Source organism: Drosophila eugracilis, unplaced genomic scaffold (genome assembly GCF_018153835.1).
Source record: "Drosophila eugracilis isolate 14026-0451.02 unplaced genomic scaffold, ASM1815383v1 contig_2147, whole genome shotgun sequence".
Classification (NCBI taxonomy): domain Eukaryota; kingdom Metazoa; phylum Arthropoda; class Insecta; order Diptera; family Drosophilidae; genus Drosophila; species Drosophila eugracilis.
In genome coordinates this window covers 1,413,755-1,439,856 of record NW_024573030.1, presented here as the reverse complement: position 1 = coordinate 1,439,856, position 26,102 = coordinate 1,413,755, and the positions used below count along the sequence as shown (strand labels likewise).

The 26,102-nt window shown below is 36.3% G+C and overlaps 1 protein-coding gene across 8 annotated transcripts; it reads right to left on the bottom strand.

Moving 5' to 3' along the window:
• Positions 1 to 1,730: 1,730 nt before the first annotated feature.
• On the bottom strand, positions 1,731 to 25,995 carry LOC108110320. Of its 8 annotated transcripts, none has more exons than XM_017219339.2 (10): positions 25,594 to 25,798; positions 24,572 to 24,807; positions 20,114 to 20,389; positions 7,132 to 7,543; positions 5,164 to 5,336; positions 4,064 to 4,180; positions 3,545 to 3,835; positions 3,193 to 3,443; positions 2,685 to 2,888; positions 1,731 to 2,630 (listed from the first exon to the last, which is right to left on the bottom strand). In XM_017219339.2, exons 4-10 carry the CDS (start codon positions 7,329 to 7,331, stop codon positions 2,202 to 2,204), a joined length of 1,665 nt encoding a protein of 554 aa, XP_017074828.1. In that variant the 5' UTR covers positions 7,332 to 7,543; positions 20,114 to 20,389; positions 24,572 to 24,807; positions 25,594 to 25,798; the 3' UTR covers positions 1,731 to 2,201. The 8 variants fall into 8 exon arrangements, with proteins under 8 accessions (XP_017074828.1, XP_041674028.1, XP_017074833.1 ...); XM_041818094.1 differs by lacking the exon at positions 20,114 to 20,389 and having other exon boundaries at positions 25,594 to 25,628; positions 25,741 to 25,755; XM_017219344.2 differs by lacking the exons at positions 20,114 to 20,389; positions 25,594 to 25,798 and adding an exon at positions 25,918 to 25,995.
• Positions 25,996 to 26,102: the final 107 nt, after the last annotated feature.

Genomic DNA, 26,102 nt, shown 5'->3' with positions numbered 1-26,102 from the left:
TTTAAGAAATGATTAAATTTACCGTCGAAGAAAATCGGGAATTATTTATATTTTTATAGGGACTTAAAGCGCAAATCTTCCTTGGCCCACCCTATACTTACCATCTTCTTTCCTAACATACCTTACCTTACTTAATTACAGCCTTCAAGTATTTTTAAAATATTTATATAAATAGTTTCAAATTGAACGAAAATTCCTTACCTTGGCAATTCATTTTGGCTTTTTGAAAGCTTTCAAAGGCCGGAAAAACGTATTTTATTTCAAACTCACCACACAATTAATAAAAAGTTCATCCTGAGCTTGTTAGTACCAAAAGTGTTCTCAATTTCTTAACAACAAATTCGATGGCTCAGTGACCAATGGAAGTACAATCATGGTCAAAAGAATAAGAATTAATAATAGATAATATAAATTTAGTTCTTAAATGGTTTTATTAACTTAATAATTTATTTTAACTTCTTTTTCTAGAAAATTCTTACCAAAAATACGTTAATTTCTCCAAAGACCACTATTATTTTGTTCACCACTGTACATATATGGTTGGAAATAGCAATGCAGTAAACCGCAAATGTTTGTTACTCCATTACGTTTGTGAGAATGTGTGCGTGTGTGTGTGTGTGGCTGGATTTCTGTGAGTGGATGGGTTAGATTTTGCTTTTCAAACCCCCCTCCACCGACTCCTCGAAAATTTATTGCTGGCATTTGAAAAAAGATTTTCACTTGTATTTTAGCATTCGGCATCGATGGCCAACTCCCAGCCCAGCAAAACGAGCGACCCAAAACGAACCAATTATCCCAGAGAGGGTGGAATGCCTCGAAATATAGTAGTGGAGTAGCTGCAGCAGCCAGAGCAGTAGCCCAAAAACCAGGAGGTTGACACAGAAGGATCGCCCCCCCCCCCCAATGGCCAACCCCGGCACCTTCAATTATCGGCTTAGTTGGATCTATAGTACTCAGTCCTGTTGTCGTGTAGCCCTTCGATTGCTGCAGCTGTTCGCAATGCATTTTTTTGGGGCCCAACTAACAGCAAACAGGGGAACAGGAAACGGAAAACAGACAGAAAACTGGAAACTGGAAACGGGCTAGGACCTGGGCTTTTTGTTGGCCGGCATTCAATTAGGTATCGGTCAGACCAATTCACTGGCAAACTGGACACAGATTTGGCGATGGGGATGGCGATGGCGATGGCTATGGCGATGGAGATAGACGATGGCTGCACTATTGTCAACACTTCAATTATCGTAACAACAGGTAAAAGGGGGTTATCTTTTAGCTTTCTTGGCATTCCTGGCATTCTTGGCCCTTATAGTTTGGCTAATAACTTATGTTAGAAGCAGAAAAGATATAACTTTTTTATATATTTCAAGTATTATAGTTGACAAATTTCAATGGCTTATCTGCAGTGCTTTAAGGAAGTTCATGATCTTCAGAAAACCAAAATAAAACTGGAAAACTAAGGCTGGTAAATCTACTAACTAACCTAACTAAAGGAGGTAAATCTATTAGCTAACCTTAACTATTTTCCTCAACTTTTACAAACTACTTCTTTATAAATCATGAAATTTTATATTTTTATTACTTACGACTAAGAAAACCAGAAACTTTGACCCTTTGAAAGTCCTGTTTCCATTTCCAAACTAAGCAAACAATCCCCCTTTTTGGCCATTTCAGTAAAACGCAATCTCTAAGGAGTGTTGACTGCGGCCACCAAATCAATATGCAACATTGGGTTATTCATACGCCCCATGGGACGGGCAAATAGCCATTGTTTATTTGTATGTCTGTGTGTGTGTGTGTGTGTGTATTTTGAGTGTATTTGATTTGATGCATTTAGTACTTAGGACAACAATTACGTTTAGGTTAACTAGCATAAATCTATAATCATCACATTATGGCACAATGTACGTTATGTAATATATATATATATATATCTATATCTATATATCTATATATATAATATATATATAGAGAGAGTGAGATATACGTAGATATCGTTTGATATAACAAATGAAATTTTCTGCTAATCACACGCTTAATTATAATCACTTTTGATTTAAATGAGTCACTTGTGATTGGCTGGCAAATTTTGAAGCCATCTTTCTGGTTTTTCTTGAGTTCATTTTTTCCCTCTCATGGAGTTCAACCAGTTCCAGTTTTAGTTTTTAGTTTTCTTTATAAATACATAGATATCCATGGCCTAATCACGCTATCAGGCGATTTATATTACGATTTCGACGACTACCGGCACCACCATAATTACTACCATAATGATCACCATTGATTTGGGTCAATGTTGTTGTCGTGTGTGGTACATATAGACTTGTATTATTCCGGGCATGTCGACGTCTATAGCGATAACCGGTTATCAATTCACGTACTGTCTTACGATATTTATCGGACAGTACACAGTATAAGAAAAAATTGGAAGCAGCATGCAAAGAGGCCAAAAGATTGCAAACATTTCCAGCCACCACCTGAGTGCCAACCTGTATGTCCATATACTGATTGACTACCAAATAGATAGCCCATGGCAATTGACAAACGATGAACATCAGAACGACGGCTATCAATGTTATGGTAACACGATTTTCCTGCGATACGCTGCCTTTGATTCCAGTATTCGATTTGCGCTGTTTTAGGAGGTTAGTTATTAGTTTTTCACAGAAATAACTTTTTAAACTCACTTTTGTCCGTCTAATGCTGCTGGCATTGGTTAAATCACCACGCAGATTCTTTGATCGATGTACTAGTAGTATGAGAAATGAGTTAAAGGTGGCCAGAAGGAGTAAAGGTAATACTACAAAGACCAGCAGTGTAAACATATTCCACAGATTGCTGTAGAGCTCATCTTGGCCCAGTTCTGAGAGGCCATGATTGTAAATGGTAACCTGAAGAATAAAGGAAACAAATTGGCAAAATAAAAGAAGTAAAGAAACGTAATCTAAGACCATAACTCAGCCAAAAAAATATATTAAAAAAAAAGATTAAATCAGATCTTGGAGATAAAATGAATTCCCAAAACTCCTCAAACTAAAAGAGGAGTCCAAAATGCCAAGCTTAGATATGGGTTTAAGATATCTATCATAGTCTTGTTGTCATTTCTATTCCCCCCTCATGTTTTCCAGTGGTTAACCTTTTTCTCTTTTCTCCCTCTTGGGAAATCCCCCTGCATTTTCAACACATTTCACTCACATTTTGACAGTATTCCGTTACATTAAATGCAAATGCATCTGTATTGTTGATGTTGTTGTTGTTGTTATTGTTGTTGTTTTCAGCACTGCGCTTGCTGCGCAACAACAATTGCAACAGACTCTCAGTGGCACTTGAACCCTGCTCTTCGTCTTGCTGCTGATCTGTCTCCTGTTCCTCCAGCGTTTTTCTCAAGGTGGGAAGAGTCACAAATCCCCTTGACTGCCACTGACGGCGATGTCGTGGAATGTTCTCTAAAATATAAGAATTAATATACAAAAATCATATAAAAAGAAAGTATTTTAACATCTAATTAATATGTTTTCCCTTTTTTTCTAGTTGCATACTCACTCACCTGCTTCTCCATCACCGCTGCCACTGCCCCAGTCGATGAGCACATTTGATTTGCCAGCGGTTGTCGTCGACTCCGTGTTTAACTCCGTCGATTGCCAAATGGTTGCCGGCGTTGGCAGCGGAGGCGTTGCCAAAGGGGGCGTGGCCGCCACGGATGACGTTGGCATAGGTGAGTAGTTGGCCAGCGTTTGGTTGCAAGGCTGGTAGGCGTCATCAATCAGCTTCGAACCGACCGTAATTGTGTGCTCGAATGCCGTTGAGAGTGTGGACAGCAAACAAAAGAAAGCAACGGCTAGCGATGACAAAAACAAAAGCAAAAATAATGTTATCGATAAGCAAGAAGTAAAGGAGATTGCTGTTCTAGGCAGGGTTTAACTGGTTTTTTGACTGAAAGATTGAAAAATTTAAATATTTTATTAGAAATTTTGTCAGGGCACTGCCCATGCCCAATCAACCTCTTAAAACTCATTAAATCTATCACTAATCTTGTTACCTTAACCCTCTTAGCTCACTTACTCACCTGCTATCACCTTCTTGGCCAGCGATTCCGTGCAGAATGTTTGTCTCTTGAGGGGATAGCGTATCGCTATGAATCGCTCGATGGTAAAGCACACGGCTATGTAAATCGAGATGTAACCTGTCCGGAGGAACGTAGAAAGCAATTGTAAATGCATGTGGGAGTACAATACAGATGCAATCAGTTGTGCACTTGGAGAAAAATCTAAATCAATCTTTAAAACTAACTTTAACTAAGGGTAAGTACAGAAATATTTTTAAATAACAATCCTATTACTAAGGAAGTCTCTTTAAAATTTGTTACATTTCCTAAAATAAGAACGTAAGACATTTCTTTCTGTGTTTTGTGGAATTATAAATACCCGTAGCTCCTTTGTTAATCCCCCGGAATACCCAGTTTTGACCCCCCCACACCAATTTATTCGCTGCCTGGGCTGTCAATTTATTCAAAACGCTGCGCACTCTAAACGATTGACGTCCGTGCTCCGCTGATGAGTAGCGTTTTTTGGGTTGTGGACTGTGGGTTGTGGCCGTGGTAAAGAGTCGTTGAAAAAGTGAGGAAATTGTAGGGGGAGGAAAAAAAACGAGTTGGGTTGGCAGCGGTGGGTTATCGTATGGCAGTGAGCCTCAGCTGACCGCTGGCATTTCGCAGAAAGCGCTGCTAACTATACCTCGTAAATTGGCAGAGCTCAATGAAATTGATGCACAACAACAGCAGCAGCAGGAGGAGCAACAACAGCAGCAGCAGCAGCAGCATCAGCCGCAGGTGCAATTCAAATTGATGGAGCCCATCCCCGGGAATCTGTGGGTACTGGGGGGAATTTATGGAATTCACAGCCGTACACTTTCGAATTGCTCTCCAAAATGTTGTATTCGTACGTTTTAACCTCAAATGTAGATGTATTTTATCAAAGGGAATGTGTTGTTACTACAACCTGATAAGTTCTAAGAGACTACCGATAAAGTTACCTTCTAATATGTAGGCGTAACTGTAACCTCGCTAACAATACCTTAGTAAATCCAAATCTAAGGTAATCTTAACCTAAGTTATAAAGAATTTCTACCCCTATATCATCTTTTCAACGATCTCCAATTAATACTCACCAAAACTATCGCACAGCCAAACGAAATAGCCATAGAGCTGCCAGTAAATTTCAACATGAAATTTGGTATAATCGTAGTGCTGGAGTGATAAGATTAATTGACAGGTCAGGTAGGCAATATCCGTGATGGCCAAAGCCGTTAGATAAATGTTTGTGGTGCATCTCATTCGCTTTCTAAAAATCCGGAAACAAAAACAAAATAAAAGAAGAGAACAAATTAGAAATATTGGCGAAAGGAATTGGAATTTGTGTTTATTTTGGATTTTTCGGCGCATTTCGAAATCAGGCCAAAACCATTTTGGTGGACAATGGAAAATGCTGCCAAGTGCAACACCAATTGAAATAGCAAATTGCCTGAAAGCAAAACGGCAAAAAGGGGTTTTTTCCAGGAGTGTGTGGGTTGTATGATGACAGTGAAGGCTACTGAATATTCGCCCAAGGGGGTTTGGGCATTTTACCCGAAATGCGCACAAATGTCGGCACAGTCATAAAGCCAAAAGATGAACAATAAAAACTAACTGTTAACATTTAGTTTTCTCTCCGGCAAATGCCCGCAGCACTGCTGATAGTTAAATTTCCCCTCACAATTCTCACAGAAAACCAAATAAAGAAATGAAAACATTAAATTAAAAAGCCATTCATGGCAGTCAGGTTACTTGAAATTCCAAAACAGTTGGATTGATAATGGTTATATCCATTAGCCGAAGGGGCCATTTACATAGCTTTCTGTAAATATTTATTTTGGATTTAATTTAGGGATTAGGAATAGCATAGAAACAGGATAGATTCACCTTCTCGTTAGTCAGACCTTGAAATGGACTTGTATTTTCCACTCAGTTTTTTTTTCACGGGAAATGCCCATATGGTGTCATGGCAGTCAGCCTGCCACACAGAGCACTTGCAACTGTCGCATATTTTCCGGCAAACATAAAAAACACACTCGCACACTTTGCTTATCTCTGTCTCTGTCTGTGTGTGTGTGTGTGTATGCTACGCTTTTGCATTTGGCACATAAAATGGCTCTTATTGTTTCACTTATTGTTATTGTTGTTGTTGTTTTTGTTGTTGTTATTATTGTTGCTGCAGTTGCTGTTGGCGGTGTGGAAATGATTTTAAAGTGCAGCGGTGGCTACAATTAAATGTCGTGTTTAATGCGCTGCGTACCTGTCTCGGTGCTTCATTCGTGTTCCACTTGTTTCGCACACATACCAATGTACATATGTACATACAGTTTGATGCACAGAGAGAAAAACTTTGGTGTTGGGTGATATTAAAAAATTGGAAAATTAAGGCCTTTGCTAAAATCTTTCAGAGAAAAGTAAATGGATTTACTAAGGAACATCAATTTACTAATTAAAATAAGGAAAAGGCTGTTTTTAGAATAGTTTAAAAAATTTTACAAAATTGAAATTGCTTAAAAAATATTCTTGGATAATATTAGTTACCTATAATTGCCTAAGATACTACCAAAATACGATCTGAATCTTAATTAGATTTAATTTAAAATTTAAATTAAAAAAAATTATTTATCCTTTTGTCTTAAAAATCCTTTTTATATAAAATTCTATTAAATATTTTTCATATTTCAATTATATTTTATTTATATTTATTTCAAAATATTTTTTTATTAGCTAACAAAAAATCTAAAAACCTTAAAAATTCCCCCAAATTACTCTTCTTATTAAATTTAAATATCCTTTCAAAGCTATCAAATAAATATTTTGCCTGTCCCTGTTGAATGCATAAAATAGCAGTGCCTGAAGGCCACGCCCACTCCATTGGCCAAAAAATCGGCTGGGCTATAATCCAGCAACAATAACAACCAGAAATGAAGAGAGAAACAGTGGTGAAAAGGGGTATGTGGAAGGGGCAGGATCAGGAGCAGTGGCAGGAGCAGGGGCAGGGGCAGGGCCAGGGGCAGAGGCAGTGGCAGGGGCTGGACATGTGTGGGGGATACAAGTGCACTTACCGCGTCAAAACATAAATGCTCACTGAATTTCCCAATAGTCCAATAACAAAAACGCACGGCACCAAAATGCGTTGGACAACATGCCGCACTTCCGCCATATCCGCATCCGAAAACATTTCGCCAACAGTCGCGTTGCCCAACGTCTCAGTCGCAGTTGCCGTCGCAGTCGCTGTCAACGTCGACGTCGTGGACATTGTCATGAGTGCCACGCCACGCCTCTGTCAGCAAACTGCCGTTGCCGCTGCTGCCTTCCTTTCGCCGCCTATCCTGGCCACTTGAGTTTGGCAACCCGTATCGGTTGCGTTTTCAACCGATTTTCCGATTTTTTCTCTGCTCGACTCTGACTCCGATTTCAAATTCCGTTTCCAATTGCACTTTTGTCAGTAGCCTGGAACGCCCACTGTCACGCCCACTGGAATAAAAATATAGAAGAAAATGGTAGTTGAGTTTGGGGATATACGAAAAGTGATAAAGATATTAAAACTTATGGAAATAGAGTTAAAAAATGGGTTAAAAATATATAGAATTAGGATAAAAATTATATAAAATACATTTTTTAAAATAATTTTTAAAGTTTTACCATGAATTAATTTGCAAATATAAAGATAATCCTTTAATCTAGTTGAGATTATCTTAAAGTTTATTTTTGATTTTTTCCTTGTCATTTTCTAAGCCTAATAAATACTCCAAATTCTTATATAAATTCCACAACTTTAGTAGCTTAAACTAAAAATAATAATTGAAATGGAAAACCATTTTCCGCGTATTTCCAAGGCTTCCAAATATTTATTCCCCAAATGCACAATTGTTGTTCTAGTTAAGGAAAATAAACAAGTGGAAATCCAACACTTTGCAGCGATATAATTTCTCACGCTAATCATTTGATATCCTTCCGTATCCTGGTTGGTTTTCTTCTTTTTTTGTTCTTCCTTCGACAACACGGAATGATTTATGGCCAACTTGGATTGGCATTGATATTGGCCAACAATCGGACAGATACAGATAGGAGTTTGGTCAGGAGCAGTGGAAGTGGCAGAGAAGTAGTAGTTGCCCCGTAGCTTTGTCTTCCAGCTGTTTCTTGCAGATTTTCTACAGCAACCACTCGAATATTTGCCTCGAATTACATTTTACACACACAACCATACACCCTCGCACAACCACCCGCCATTGAAAGTTCACTTATTTATTTGGTTTTCAATTTCGGGGCTTTTTTTTCGCTTATTTCTTTTGGTTTTTTTTCTCAGTTCGAAACAACGCCATGCTACCAATTTCCCCACGATTTTTTCAACCACCCACAGACAAATTGCGCGTAAAATAAAACTGAAATTGCAATTGTGCAGCACAACAACGACAACAAAAACATAAGCAACAAAATAGAAATACAAAAAAAAAAAAAAGAATAGAGAAAATCGCAAATAGACAAAAGAAGAGCAAGGAATTGGAAAGCGTTTTAAAAACAATAAAAGTGGCAAATTCACAGTCAAGTTACCACCGTTCCTATCGCCCCACCCTCGACCCCTTCGAAATTCGCAAATATTGCACGTACGTGAGTGAAAACAAAAACCTAAAACCGAAAAACGAAAAACGATATTCGTTGCATTAAGCGAACTACAAAAAAACCAACAAACAAACAAAAAACAACAAAAAGTGGTTGCAATATACAAAAATGCTTTTATTTTTCACTGGCCACATCTGATGACATTTTAACCCCTCGAAGGTTTCTAAAAACAGATTGGAAAATTCAGGAAAATTCAGCCATTAATTGATCGTAAAAACAAACACTATTACTTGTTATCAGACTTTTTACATTTTTCGTTTATATAGTGTTTGGGTTATGTTAATAAGACTAAATATGTCTTAAACTTAAACTAAGATATGGCTTTTATGATTTATTTAACTTATTAATCTTAGACAATACGATATTCAGGAAAGTTTATCACGTTTAATGCATCAAGAGTACCTATCACATTTATTCCTTTAATAGTTTTTAAGCATCTATTTTTGCAGTGCAGTCCAGCGTTTGCTTTTCACAGAAAAAAGAAAGCACAGACCACAGTACCTATAAGGTCCCTGTCTGAGTTATCAATGAATGAATATGGAAATGGTTGAATGAATGCGAGATTGAATGAATGGGCAGGAGGAATGAATGAATAGATGACTAGCTGGCTGACTGAATAATTGAATGAATGCGTGAATGAACGGCGTCAGTGAGGAAAATGCCGGAATATGGTTAAAATGCCGCTGAGTGGAACGGAATGGAATGGAAAACAGGCTTATATATATATTTTTTTTTTTAGTTTTTTTCCTTCCTTCCTCCTCAGACTGTACTTAGTTGCTGTGGTTGCTGTTGTTGTTTGTTGTGGCAGCCGCAAGCAAACAAAGACTTTTTGTTGCCGGTTTTGTTGCTTTTGTTGGAGCTTTCTATGCACATCTCACTCATTTTTAAGCAACAGAATTATATTTTTTTTTTGGCAAACCAAAGTAAGGGGTAGTTGAATAGCTCTAATTTTATAACTATAAGACATAAATATTTTTTTAGAACTTAATGTTGACAAATTTACATTTAACAAATTTAAATTTAAAAATCAAGAAGAAGAAATAAGTTAAATATACGTATACTTAATATTACGTATACTTTATATTACGTATACTTAATATTACGTATACTTAATATTACGTATACTTAATATTACGTATACTTATTATTGCGTATACTTGATATTATGTATACTTAATATTACGTATACTTAATATTGTGTATACTTAATATTACGTATACTTGATATAACGTATACTTAATATTGCGTATACTTTATATTACGTATACTTAGCATTACGCATACTTGATATTACGCATACTAAATATTACGCATACTTGATATTACGCATACTTAATATTACGTATACTCATATAACGTATACGTATTTCTCCCACGGTATTCCCACAACCGATAGTATCCTTTTCCTAACCATGGACACCTTTCTGTAAATGTGTCATTCAGGCAGACACAACAAAAGATGCCTAAATTAGCACACACACCTAAGCACCGACACACACACATACACCTGCGCGGTTGACAGTTACGTGCGAAAAAAGCAAAGAAGAATTCTTCAGATTTTCCTCTCCCTTCGGTTTTTGTTGCTGCCAGGCCGCGTTCCAGTTATTTTTTTTTGCATTTCGGCCAGATGCAACAGAAAATTCTTATATTCTTCTAGTTTTTTTTCCCCAGCTTTCTCCTACCTTTGCATAATTAGTGAGTGGCTCAGTGGGTACAGCAACAACAACAACAACAACAAGCAGAGAGAGAGGGAGAGGCAAAAAATAATAATAATAATAGCAACAAGAGAAGCTTGGGCAAGTCAAGTGGCTGTGTGCCATTTTCTCAGCACCTGCAAAAAATGTGCCTTGCTCCTAATTGGCAGCCAACTACAAAGAGAAAAAATAAAAAACGTAGAAACTGGCTTTAAAGCTGCGGCCCAAGAAGCCAGTGGGGAAAACAAAAAATAGAAAGAAAAGCCTGCGGCCGCGTTTTCCCTGATTAGGATAAGTTGCATTTAAGCAACATTTAAAATTAACTTTAAATTGAAAACCAGTCTGACAGAAAGTCCTAAAAAAAAAGGCCACAAATGTTTACACTGGAAAAGGTTACAAAATAGTGACTAAAAAGTATTTAAAAATCTTGGATAAAATCTATAAAATTTAATATATTTTGCTCTAAATCTCTTTATAGATTTTCCTCAAAACTAATAACAAATCTAGAATCTTTTACAGATTTACCTTATCATTAAAGAAATTACTTATAAACTTCGTTTCCTCTGTATAAGCTGACCCTCTGCCCAAGCCCACTGGCCACATAAATCCACGAGGGCCAAGTCAACGGTTTTTGGGTTTTGTTTATCGTTGGCCGTCTTTCCAGACCGGCAGCACTTCATCTCCTTAACCCCAGTGCATTTTGTTTACCCAGAACCAGCAGCGGCAACAAGATAAAGTCAAATAGTTACAACAGCATCATGACAAGGCAGCCCCAGTCACTCACTTTGGAGTTGGAAAGAGTAGGAAAGAGTCAGACAGAAAGAGGACGCAAGGGGACGCAATAGTCAGACAGAAAGCGAGGGGCAAGGGGCCAGTACAGTGAGACAGAGGCGGTCAGTCAGTCAGTCAAACAGTGAGTCAGTCAGTCATTCCATCAGGTTACCCTGAGTCCGAGTTTTGGAGTCAGCAACCAAGGCATCCATAGCAGTCTTTGTGGGAAAACAAACAGGAGCGGAGTTCTGTGGCAAGCAAGGGTAGAATCCACTATAGAGGGTCTGCAAAAAGGGGGGGTCGGCAGTTCCGACAGCTTCTTCTTTTACTTCAAACTACAACAACGAGTGCGCTAAACTACACTATACCGACTTTGTGGCATTGAGAACGTCGGCAAAAACCAAGTTAGCAGCAGTTCAAGTAGTTTAGAGTCTGTGATTACCCTAGCATAAGAAATTAATCTGAAGTTTAATTGGAAGTTGAATTAAAATGAAGTTTTATATGGTTATTGAAACATTTGAAAGTTTTTTATATATCTAGTTTAGATTTGGGCTTAAGAAGAAGACTCTTTGTAGTTCATCACATTCCCAAACTAATCCCGCTACCCTTGACGGAAAAGTGCAGGAAAAAATATGCAAGTACAGTTTGCCTCAGGTATTTTTGCATTTGATTTTCAAGTTCTGTCTCGTCGTAGCCGGACATTTGTGGTGAGTGTGGAAATGAGAGAAAAAATGGCTGCGGTAAAGACTGAAGTACATTGGAGAAGTAAGGAGGGATACGGATAGGGATACGGATAGGGATACGGATGGATGATGGTTGTCCGGGTTGAGGCCAAGGTGCAGCATTGCCGTGACAGCCCATCAACTTGCATTTCCCCCGATCTACCATCGTCACACCCCAGATTTTTTTTTTTTCGTCCATCCATCCCCTTGCCCTGTCTCCTTTCCTTCTTTTTGATGATGCCTCGACTTGGCAGACAAAATTGCATTTCGCTCAAGGTGTGACCAGGTCCGAGTGCAATGGGAAGTCCCCTGCCAAGCATTTATAAATCGTGTGACAAGCAAAGGTACACAAAGAGAAAAGTAAGGAACTTTAAAAAGGGTAAGTTTACAAAAATATTTATATTAATATATTTAATTAAATTTTAAGAGGTGTCACTTAAAAATCTTGAAAAAATACCAAATTTAAAGCAACTTTAAAAAACGACACCCAAAATGAATATTTTTCTTATTTAAATTTAGTAAATTCTATATATATTCTTTAGATTAAATGCCAATTGAAGTTTATACTAGTTTATTAAATGAAAATATGTTTAAATTTATTTATTTAATATTTATTAAAAAATATTTGTACAGTAAAACCTTTTTTTGTTACTAAAAATGTAACTTTTCCCCTTTTTCGCAGGTTTTGACTGAATATTTAGCAGTAAATTAGATAAAACAATACCAAAGACTATTTCCCCGAACCAAATGAAGTTACATTTTTTCCCTGTGCAGAACTCTAGACCAGGGGAACAGTGGGCGATGAGATTCTGCGGAAAGGACCAACGTCCATTGCCATAAAACTTAAACAAGTTATTTATGCACACGCGTTGCGTGCTTGAAGCTCGTTTTCAATTGCAGCTGGCAAATGTTTAAGAGCGGGTATGAAAACAGTCGGAAAATGGGTTGGAAACTCCTCTCCTTTTCCAAACCCCCCCACACACCCAAGGGGTGAACGGCTGAATGCAAGGTGCATGAGAAGTGGAAAAAGCGGGGGCCTGCAAAGGGGCCTTAAGTTATCAACATGGAATGCAATTTTCCAAACTGTCTATTTTCTATGCAAATTCGCTTGCATTTCACAACGCGCTGCGCTTTGCGCTTTTGCTCTCTATCTTTCAACAGCCACGCCCACTGCCCACCCCATATTCACTAAGGGTGTGGAAGAGGAGAAAGCAGTCGGTGCAGACAGGCCATATCAGCCATATCAGAGAGCTGAGAGCGAAGAAAGCAGTAGTAGTAGTAGTTTTAGAAAATAAAAAACCGTCGCACAAACATGCAAATGTGTTGCATAGTTTAGGACGCCCTCACACACGCACACACTTATCAAAAGCATCCTGGCCCTTTCTCTTCGTGCGTGTGTGTGTTTTTGTGTGGCATATTAACTTGATATATATTTAGCTGGCAAATATAATGCTTACGACAGATTTTTTTTATTGCCTGGCAAAAAGTACAGGAATGTAATTGGAAAAATGTAACCTCCACAAAATTTATCTTCGGACATATATGAAACTTATATAAAAGTTACGAAAATTGTGGAAAAGAAAGCAAGAAATGATCATTCGTTTTCTCTATTTTTCAAATCGTTGAAAATTTACAACCGAAAATGTTCCTGAAATTTCCCTAATCCAAAATCTGAACTCAACTTGGCCCACTTGGTACTGGCTAATCAGCGGGCTTTTGCCGGGAACTGCTGTTGTTGCATCATTGATAGATGCCAAAGGCACTTGTAGCCGCATCCTTGTTGGTGCCCCCTTTTTGGTCAACGCTTACGGAGCTGCCACAAAATCAAGCCGCATTGATGGAGAAAGCGCGTCAACGGCAATGGAAAACCAAATGAGCGACGCTTTGAGCGCTCCTCTCGATTAACACGTTGTGCCACACGGTAGCCAGCGGGTTGGTGGTGGTGATGGCTAAACGGTGGATTGGTGTGTTAAAGAGGAGGTGGCATTCAATGGTTAGAAGGGCTGTTTTTAATAGAGGGTCCTGCGATGGATGGGGGTCAAGCGAAAAACGTCGCTAAACTGGACCAAAAACGTATGAAGGCGTGACTTTTTAGCTGCCAACGTGACGACGTCACGACCCAGGGCTATATACTGGACTATATGAGAGAAGAAACTTGATGTTTTCGTTTTTGAAAGGATCAGCTTGGGTACTAAAGTTATGATACCTTAAAGTCCAACTTGTGGTAAACTTTCTGCAAGAAGAAATCAGTTAAGAATTTAAACGTAAGTTTTTTCGCCATTCAGAAATCAGCAGCTAGTTGCTAAAATTATAATCAAATGAATTGCAGTTTGAAGTCATCTATACAGAGGTATTTCAGCTTGATTCGAGACGATTTGCACCATTGCTCAATTACACCGGGAAAGCGATTGAAGGTGTTTTAGCTGCCAACACGTTGGTCTTGCATGGCGATGAAATTTAGGAGCGTGTGAAGCAGAAGTAGCTGCGAATCCCTTCTGACATTGACAAATAGTGTGCGAAGTACAATGCAGGCGAACACATACGCAGCAAATACACATACACACACACACACACATACACACATACACATACTTCTTGTACACCCTCGCTAACTGACACACGCATGCCTTGGCAAAATGTGTTGCATACTTGCGGGCGCAAATTATTGCCAGCAGGCAGCTGCAGCTGAGACTCAGGACTCCTGCTCCTACTCCTGCTACTGGTATTGCTCCTTCTGCTGATCCTGCTGCAGCTCCTGTTTCAGCTCCTTCTCCTCGCCAGTTTGCTAATTAACAAAGCACTTTACAGCTGTCCGGAGCATTTGCGACGGACGGGGGTAACAACGAAGGGTGTATGTGCATACACTTTAAAGTCACCTACTGTATCTACTGTTAGTGAATCTATGGATTTAAGAAACTATTATTGATAGAACAAAAATACCCTTAAAAATTCCCTAAAACCTTTAAAAGTTTTCCCAATTTCCTTTACAAATTTTTTTAATAAAATTACTCTATTTTTTCTCTCTCTGTAGACATGCCTTACACCTTCCATCTGGCCCAAAAACAACAGCAGCAGCAGCAGCAGCAGACAAAGCCTTTAGGACCATCATCTCTGCGCGAGCTTATCCCGTTTCTTGGGCCGCCCCTGTCTCTGTACCCGCTCCTGTTTTGCACCTCGCGGATACCTACCTCCCCTCCCCCCTTTTTGCCACTCCTCCCCCCGCGGCTGCATTAATTAAATTTTATAACGCCGCCACTGCAGCTGGTTGTGTGGAAACACGTGACGCAGCAGAACACGTTGCATAATTTGATGGCGCCAACGGCGAAGGCGACGGAGACGGCAACGGCAACGGCGACAGCGTTTAGAATTTGTCACCAAGTGTTCCGCTGCGACTCTAAAGGTTTATGGTATATATATATATATATATTATATTATATAGTATATATAGGGTATATCTAGATATTCCCATTTAACCACTTTAACCATAGGAAGTGGGGAAAATTGAGAGCTCTGTTAACTATGTTTAAAGTTACTTAGAAGGAGGATATATTTTATGGAAATTAAACAGATTTAGGATATTATAAGACCACTCTATCCAGCCATTATATGATATCTATAAATATGTTAATTTATTTTGATATTTTCCTTACTAGAAACCTAACAATAAGAATTTATTTGATTAAAAATTAACACAAAACTATCAACTTTGGGTGTTAATTAAATTAACAGACACAATAAATACAGCGGTAAATTCAATTAGCTAAAATTAATATTTAAAATCAACTAATTGCCGTTTAAAATTTGAAGGAGGGGGTCTAACGGCTGGCAATTTATGAAATTTAATAATCATTAGAAAAGTCATATTTATGAAAACCACACAAAGCAATTGCCTTTGGCAATTTTACATCGTGAAATATAATATTACAAATAGAAATTACAATAATATTGATTTCAAAATGTTGATTGATTCCGGTTAAGATGCCCTGGCCAAAGGCAATTTAATCAGGCGGCAATGCGCTTTTATAATAATAAACAAAACGAAAATTAATTAAGCAAATAGTCGTTGAGTTAATTAAAGCCAAGCCAAAAGTGTTAAATGTTTTGATAAACATTTCTGTTTATGTTTTAGTTTTTAAATTAAAATTTTGATTAATTATTTTTTGATTTTCTCAACAAAATTTTTCTTCTGCTTTTAAAAACCTAACAATTTCCCTTTATTAAAAATTATTTCCCTCGCTTTTTTAAGTTAATTTTCCATTTTGTGCATTCCTTCCTTCATCTTTTTCTCGCATAATTACATTATTTTAAAAAACAATTTTGTTTCAGAATTGCCTGGCTGTGAGGGATCGCCAGTTGGCTTAATTCCATTAGTTCAGTTAAAGGCAATTATTCACAATTATTTATGTTGCCGAATGGTTAACCAAGCATTTATTTATTTACCATTATCATTTTTTTCCAGTTTCTGTCAGTTAATTGGCCTAAGGACTTGAGGCGTTCTTTGTTCGGCCCCCTCAACCCAAAAAAAAAAAAAAAAGAAATTAAGAAACGGAATTGGAATGAAAATTTAACAATTTTGCAACTCTAATCTGCGCGGCAATAAAACGAAAATGCTGCAAGGAGAAAACTTTTGCCACGCGACGAACGAAAATAAAAATGAAAATAAAAATACAAATAGAAATAAGTGGAAAAGCGTCACGAAAATGCGCAGACAGCAAAAGTGTTTATATATACATATATATATATATATATATATATATGGTATAGTGTAGTATAGTATAGTATATATGTATGGGTGCCTCCATTGTTGCTAACTGCGCTGCGTTTATTTAGAAAGTTATTTCTCTCGCTCAGCGAAGGCAACAAAAAGTAACTAAAAATAAGCTCAGCCAAAATAAAAACATTGTTGCACATGCTCCACTCTGTAGCCAAAATAAAAACAACAACAACAACAAATACAACACACAAAAAAATCCAAGAAAATATGAAAAAAGCAAAAAGAAGCAAAAAAAAAAAAACTAAAAACAAGCTGGCAACAATGTTGTCTGTTATTCAAGCTTGAAAGCTGTGTGGAATAGCGACGATGGGCAGTGGAAAAGTGGGCAAGTCCAAAGGGGATTCCCCGCCTCATTAGCTCGGGGGATTGCCATGGATATGCTAAAAGGTTTTTATTATTATTTTATTCACTTTTTCGGCTGCTTTTCCGCTTTTGTTTTCCCCCGCTGATGATTATTAATGGATTTATTTTTGGGCATTTTTAAGTTTGTTTCGTTTATCATCACTTCGAAGTCCCCTCGTTTAACACAAAAACTTAGAATGATAATTTAAATATGCATGATTCGTTTTAATTAAATCGAGTACAAGCTATAGAAAGTTGCTTTAACAAAAATATGGTAAACTAAATTTGCCTTTAAATTGATTGATGACAATGTTACCCCTTATCAAGAATGAGAAATTTGGTTTATGCTGATTTTTCCCCCCAAAATGACAATATGATGTCCAGTTAACAGAGCCAATAGGGGTCCGAATATGAAATGTCATACCTCGTTGGATTCGTTATTCAATTTCTAACAAAACTGTATTTACACCTTGAAAAGTAAAAATTTTGCCATGTTTTTGCAAGTTTTGATGACCCCTTTACCTGATGTCACCCCTTACAAAAAATTCAACACTTTTCCAAAAATTAAAAATCCCAAAATTGTCTAACGAATGATGAGGAAAGTTTGTTTTGGTCGTTAGCTTTACAAAAATGTCTTTATCTTAGCTGTGCCTCTTCTTTTGGCTAAGTTATGGACATAAAACCGTTAGAAAAGATCGCTTCTTCTGTCAGAACTCATAATCCTGATTTTTGCCCCAAAAACATTCAGAATGCTTCCCACAACAAAGTCAAAAATAGTAGGTCTTTTGATTTTTTAGCTATAAATCAGCACTCGCACCAAAAGAATCAGAACCATAATGGTAAAAGCAGGTGAAGCCCATAATGACTCAAATATGAAAATCCATAACCCGTTGAGCGTGTGTAGTTCAATTTCCAATGAAACTGCATGCGATCTAAGTTTGCCTTAGCTTATTGGCTTTTTTATCTAAAAAAAGGAAAATTTAAAAAAATTTATTTATTATTATTTCAATTACAATAGATACGCTTACTTAACCCTTGTACATACTTTTCACTTTATGCTTAACCCTAAAATGTGTAATGTGTAATCTCCGTCCTTGGGGAATCTCTGTCCGTGTTCCATGCTCTTAGGTCTTTACCGGGACTCGAACCCAGACCGACGATAATAGTTCTATTTGGGAGTCAGCTTAGCTCCCTAGGCTACCGTCGGCGGCGATTTGACAGCTTGGAAATGTTTCATATAAGCTTCACCTACTTCGGTTAGTTTAGAGTATGTGGGGAACAGCCTACTTCGATCCTCGTCCTTACATTTTCCAAATGACAGGATGAAGGAATAAGGCTAAGGTTAGTCTTCCAATCTTCTTACTGTTGAATAGCTCAGCTGGTAGAGCACTTAAACTTCAAAGTACAGCGGTTCAAATCGAAGTGCGAGAAGAAGTAACTTTCTTTTTTTTCATTTTTTTATAATCCTGATTCCCGTAGCGAAATTTTAGCAATTTTTAGAAAATTTTATGATGTTACCCCTTCTCCAAAATGGAAAATCCGATTTGTCGCTTTTTCCCTCAAAATTGATAGTATTTTTTCCCATAACTCACACAATATTCGTCCGAATATGGAATGTAATACCTCGTTGAGCTCGTAATTTGATTGCTGTGATTCCCAATTGGTTTGCATTCAAATCTGGGAAACTTCATTTTTGGCCCATTTTTGAAAATTTTGATGATGGTACCCCTTATCAAAAATGCGAAATTTGGGCCAAAATTGATTTTCTCAATATCGAAAATCGAGGGATAGGGGAGGTAAGTGTTGGTCGTTAGCAGCACAAAACAGTCGTTCTTTTGGCTGTACGTCTTGATTTGGCCGAGCTAGAGCTACAAATCCGAAAATAATATTCCACATTTCTGTTAATAATAGGTTTTTTGATTTTTTAGCCTTTAAATCAGAGCTCGCACCGAAAATTCAGAACAATAATGATAAAATAAAGTATAGGGGTCTTAAGTTTCGGTATTTAGCTGCACAAAACAGTCATTGTTTTAGCTATGCGGCTTGTTTTGACCGAGCTAGAGCTAGAAAACCGAAAATAATGTTGGGAATTTCTGTTAAAAATCGGTTTCCTGATTTTTCAGCCGTTAAACCAGAGCTCGCACAAAAAAATCAGAACAATAATGATAAATATAAGTATATACCTCATTGAACTCGTAATAAAAATTCCTGTGGAACTGCATTCACACTTTAAATTGTACACTTTTTGCCCCTTTCGCAAAAAAATGATGAGCTGCTCGAGTCAGTCCTTATTTAAGCTGTGAGACTTATCTTATCTCTAACTTTATCTTATAATCTAACTTTTCTTATAATAACCTTTGACTATTTGCAAGTCAACCGAACTTTGTTTACAAAATTTTCAATATAATTTTCCTTCTGGTAATGCCGCATCTAAAATTCCCAGAAATAACTTGGAATTGTAAATATTATTCAGCGGAATCGCATTGTCAACTCGCACCTGCCATTTCACCATTTTGGCGCGTCTTTTGTTTAGTTTTACATTATTTTCTTGGATTTAGCATGTGGTCAATACAGACGTACACTGTTATCCATTTGGACGCTGTGTTTCCATAGTACTGAATGCTATTTATTATTATTATTTAGCCATCATTTGGCTGGCAGTCAATTGGGCATTTTGTTTATAAACAATAAGTATACAGGGCGCCGAGTCAAAACATTTTTGATGTAGCTCATAAAAATGGTCAGCCAGTCAGAGACACGAGGAAAACCGTTTGGGGCAAAACCAAAAGAAATAATAAACACGAATTGCAAATATTTGTAAGCTTTCATCGGCGGGGGGAAAATGTTGGTGTGCGAGTTCGGGCCAAAAAGGTGTTGACGGAGGCAAACAGAATTAAAAATTGTGTATTTTTAGCGTCAGTTTAAACAGAAGGTGAAAAATAATTCGCTTTTCAATTTTACTTTACTTCAATTTTTGTATGACAAAAAAAAAACACAAATTACGCATACGCAGTGTTGTCCATTTTTATGATCAATTTAATCCCATGAAAATAGCAAACGATTCGAAATGAAATCGAATCTTGCAAAAGAATGCGTTGACAAATTAATAAAAATACTTACCCTCGTTTTACCGAACCCACTCGGTGTTTACTTTATTATGCGTAAGAGATTATAATGGCATTAATTACGTATACGCACAGGTGAACACGGCATAAGGCACGATGGGCACTTAATTAGTGTGCGTGTGTCAGCCTGTTTGCTTTATGTTTAAACATCTGACGACGGCTTTTGGCAAACATTTTCCTACACTCATTCGCTTTATTCTCTGCTTGTTTTCCAATTTTTTAATCATTTTTTTTTTGTTTTTATTTTTACACCATCAGACCATCAGATACTCTGTTAATGAAAGCAGATTTTATGGAATACAGATGTTAGCCTTAAGATTTATAAATAGTGTTTCTTAATTATAAACATTTGTTGTATTGTTTAAGGAACAGTAAGTTGGGTATATAAAGAAAATTGATTGCCAGTAAAAAGAAGATCCCATTTTTTTGATCGATTAAAAGATGGCAGAAAAAATCAAACAAAAAACATGAAAAAACATTGAAATCATATTCAAACATCAAAGACCTGCAAAATGTCATATAAAAATACCACAAAAACTTAATAGCATATAGATACTATATGCTTCAGATCAAGAGTATTAATGTTTCAGTTTGATCAAATGGAAAATTGCTTTGGACCAGATTGCTTTGTAATTTGGTTCTGTGGCCATTCAAAACGATTGTCTGTGGTCGGTGTGGTGTGGAGGGTGAAAGCGTAGAGAGTTTTCATATTTTTGTCAGCCTGACATTTGAATTTGCATAATTAATCAATTAATGCTGCGATTTTAGAGTCTCACATTTGCCCCAAAAACTGGGTGGGAAATTCGTGGACATCACGTGCATAAATTTTGCTCATGTGATTTGCATTCGTTTCATTTTCATTTTTGTTTCTCAATATGTAGAATTTTTAAGCCAGGCACGTGCTTTGACATCTCTATGCCCCTGATATGATACATATATATATGGTATATATAGAGATATAGTATAGAGGAACCGATATAGGAATCGTGATGGTTAATATTGAATTTAATATGTGCTTTGTTTGCCCAGCAACATGGACATGTCAATTATTTAATGCTTAACGTTTAGTGCCTTATTGCATTTCAATTCCACACATTTTGCCATTTGACTCGATGCGTTTTTATCGCTGGCCATTCGATATTCAGGCAAATTACGTGACCAGAATGGCTGAAAACCTACCATCAAACTGGGCCCCAAAAATAAAGTGGCTAATATTGCGATGGGCTTCGTAAAGTTAAGGTAAGTGGAAATATTTTTAAAAATTAATCATTAATTCTATTACTTATTTCTTTTATCTTTAAGCCTGAACTACGCATATAAATTTCTGAATTTTTTATTATAAATTAACAAAATGAAGTTGATAGATCATTAATGAATTATATTGCTACCCAGTTTGTGTTTGTAATTAAAATTCTTTAACGATTATTGGTTAAGAAAAGGCAACAAATTAATAGCCAATAAATGTGAAATTTAATAGAAAAATGAATTAAGCAAAAATTCAATGAACTGCAAAATGTTATTTATTTATTTTCTTCAATCGAATGACGTATTTATTAAGCAATAATTTCCACGAATTATTGTTTTTCCATCACTCTTTTTTTTTGTGTTAAGTGCGTAGAGAAGATGTTTCTTGAAAAACAAATATCTGTCAAAAATTAGAATAGGTATTCTTTTTGTTTTGCTTTTTTTGAGAATTAGATACCTGATGCAAAATTCGTTTTGGTTGAGTCATTTTCCCTGAGTTTTCTTTTCCCCCTGCTGGGCTAAGGAGACATCTAGCCAAAAGACATTGGGCTGTCAGAGGTTTTAGTACTTCCTCTCGTTTTTCTCGTTTGTTTATTTTTGGTTTGAGGGGTTCGTCATTAGACGAACTGCTGCTGCTGCTGGTGCTACTGCTGCTGATTCAGTGTCCATTGCCTAATGGATATAGCTTTTCCAAGACCCCCCCCCCCTTTTCTGTTTTCGTGCTCAGCCTTTTCCTGTCATGTCTCACCTGCCAGTTGAATGCATTTGATTTGATATTTTCTGTCATCTGTGCTTCGTTCAGCTGCTCTTTATTTGGTTTTTCACTCCTCCTGTTGTTCTAAGAATCATTCATATATCTTTTTGTCACGTTCGCCTCTCGATTTTCGTGATTTGGTTTTCATTTCTTGGTCTTTTCTTTCTCTGCTTCTCTTCTGTTATTTTTTTTTATCCATCTATTTTTGGTTTTTAGTAGGAAAACAAATTAAATAAATAATATTGTCATTCTCTCAATTGCAGTTGCCCCTCTCCCAGTTTTCCCTCTCTATGCCTCTTTGTTTATCTCAACAATTTAATCCACTTTTTATGACTAAATTCGCATGTGGCCCAAATGGTTTTCCTGCTGACTAATTTTCAGAAAATGTTGTCGTTTTCCTAAGTACTTTGAAATGGACATTTTCATCACAGAGTAAAGTTGCCTTAAGGAAGATGTTTTTATATATTAATTAATAGTTTTTTTAAATTTTATGACAACATTTTGTTCATGGTTTTTAATGGGTTATCTAACAATTAAAAATCCATTAAAATTTTAATAGCTAACGCTGATGATTTTCATGGAAATGGTTTCGTTTACAAGAGTAAACGACCTCCAAAAACAAAAGGCAGGCAGGCGGCAGTAAAAATTATTGATTTGCGGCTGAAAATATTTCAGGATTTTTATCTCCCCATTCTGCTGGCAATTTAATTTCAATTTGCTGGCCGCCTCATTTGATTTAAATGTGCACTTGGCCGATGAAAATGCAAATGCATTTCCACTTGAATTCAGTGAGATCTTATCTCTCTCTATATATATATATATATATATATGTATGTATATGCTCGATACCAGCTGCATTCTTGGCCAACAATTTTAATGGGTTAACAGGGGCACAACAAGCAAGAGGGGTAGGTCTCTAGGGGTTAAAAGCGGCATCGAAACAAATTCAGAAGAAAAATATTCAAATTGCTTGGCATTTGGTGACGTGCGGCGATCGCGTCCAACAGAAACAAAAATAAATAAATATAAATGTTGCGCATAAAAATCTATTTTAACTCAAGGTCGCGTCATCAGTTTGTTTTTTTTTTTTTAATATTTCTTTTTTTCTTCTGATCAGTGAAGAGGACAGATAGGAAATCGTGCCGCAAAAATATGAGAAAAAAAAAGAAATAAAAGACTAATGGTAAAAGCCCGAGAACATAAACATTGCAAAGATCAGGACCGAAAATAAGTTCTAAGATTATCTCTGATTGTTCAGATAGCTGATTATATGATTGAGGAATTTTTGATATATTTTTAGTTCACTTTTAAGAATTTTTGCCTTTAAGTTTTTTAACTATACCTTTCAGTAATAAAACTTTAAAATATTTCTAAATAAAAACTTAGCATAGGCAAGGGTTTAAATGACCTTTAAAGTTCCAATAAAAAGTTCTAATAAATATAATTTAATTAAGTCTTAAAGCTTCCGTAAAAGCCTATAAATAACCTAAGACAATGGCTCATTATTTTAAATTCTTCAACCGAATAAATCAGCATTAATAGAGGGCTTCATCTGCACCTTGATCTACATTCCAAGATCAAACCGAACCAGTTTATTCTTCCGACATTCTACAAACTCAAAACGCATGAATAGATCTTCTTTGAGGAACCTAAAAGAAGAAGAAGCGACCACAGCGTTAGAATTGTTCAATTATTCAATTGGGGACTTCGAGACGGCGGCAAACAATTTTGATTGTATTTATTAGATGCTTGGGATTAGCAGATCCCTGGCTCTTGTGGCAATTGCGTTGAGTATACGCCATGTAGACTGGCAAAAGCAATTTCATTTCAGTTTCCATCACATGTGTTTCACATTTTATTTAATTTCTTTTCAACTGAAAGACAGATAGATAGATAGAGAGAGAGAGAGCAAGAAGGGAGATCTGGAGAATTGAAAATGAAAATGTCTTGTGATGGAATTGAAATTGAAATGAATATTTTGATCGGCTTTGTGGACAGAGTGGCATCTTCTCAATTCTGTTCACCTTACCCACCCAATTCTTCTCGCCCGCCGACTATGCAAATGTAGCGGAAATACTGAACAAATGCCACTCGACTTGGCCCTGGATCCTACTATATATACATATATATATATATATTTGTATGTATATTCGTGAATGATCTCTTGAAAATATTTTGCTCAAGTGTGTCACTTGAAGAGCGTAGAAAACAATTCAATTGATTTGAGTATATTTGATCAGCACTCGTCTTCATTCTTAAGTGATATTCAAATATATTTTGCCAGAAAACAGAATATTCAAATCAATTAAAGATCACGAGGAGATGAGCTAAAGCTAAAGTTTTTTTTTTTCATATTTTTAAATTAATATTAAGACACTTTATTTTCCTGTTTTTTCAATCATGCGAAATACTAATATTATTTCATGTTAGTCTTAATTAAAATTCAATTTATACCTGGTAAAATCGAGTTAATGTTCCGTTGATTTTTGTTTTGTTTTTTTCTTTTTGGTCCGCCGACTGTTTTTGCTGCTAATTAAATTTTGGTCCTGCCAGCAAATCCATCAATTACAGATGCTTTTTGTTTGTTTTTCTTTTATTTTCGGTCATTGAGTTGTTAATTAATGTATTCAAACATTTTCACATATCTTTATGAGTTTTCATTTTAAAATTTTCCATAATTTTGCAGTTTACTGCCACACACACAAACGATTTGTCAACAATTGGAAAAACAAAAACATAAAAGAAATACGCACAACGTGTATTTAAAAATAAATAAAAAAAATAACTTAAAAAGCAGCTAAGAGAGCTGTGCTAAGTATGAAAACAGCATGAAGCCGAAAAAAACTGAAGCCTTTAAAAAATAGAAGGCCAAAAAAAACTAAAAGAAAGAAAGCAAAAACAAAATCGAAATGAAAATTGTTTGACACTAGCCGTTGGGCTTTTCTAGTTTTTCACAGAAAAACCCACCGAAATTATGGAGATAACACGAAAAAAAAACTAAAAAAAGAAAACGACAATGAAAAAGGCTTCCTGGCAATTGGATTGCAAAATATTTGCATCTAAATAAAGGCTTCGAAAATCGATCAAATGTGCAGTCAACGCAGAATCAGCAGATATTATGATAAAAACCAAATTGATTATTAAATTTGATTGTGTTATATGAATTGACATTTATTCCAGTTGATTTCAATAGTTACGTTTTCTTCATGGTTTATATGTCATTTCAATTTAATTTGTTTGTCATTTATGTTATAATAAATGTCATTTTGAAATGCATTTTTAATGTGACAAATTAATTGAGTATAATTATTAACATTCTTCATTATTGTTTTATGTAGTTAAAAATTGTTATTCTTTTTTGTAGTTTTTATTATTTAAAAACTATTTTGGTTTCATATTATGATGAAGTATTTGTATTAACTAATTCATTGTATTTATTTTTCAAGATTTTGTTGATTTATAAAAATATATTCCACCTTATATTCATCTTAAGAAATCTTCACACTTCACACTAAATAAAAATATCAAAAAAATATATATACTTTATATTTTCAAAACACACACAATCCCGATATTCAAAAAATATAGTGTAAAATCGAAACAGGAACGATCTTGGTTAGCACGTGAAGATCGGATCGTATCGGTTTGGCGAAGATCAGCGCCAGACTGAATTCCCCAATCGAATATATGGCGCAGACGTTGGTCAGGTGTGCGAGCGAGAGGGCGGGCATATAGCGCGTGTCTCTCATCATCCCACAAAGTAAAAAGAGCAACAACAATATATATCAATATATACATACACATATAGATATATCTTCATCATACCGCTAGCGACACGACCGCCATTTAAGCGAATGATAAATGAATGGACCGTTCTGATCTCTCCTCAGATCCGCTCGATTAACAGCTAAAGAACGAGGAATGGGTGATTCTATACAAAATTTTGACCTCTTACAGGTGTCCGTTGTAGAGCTTTTTTTCCCCA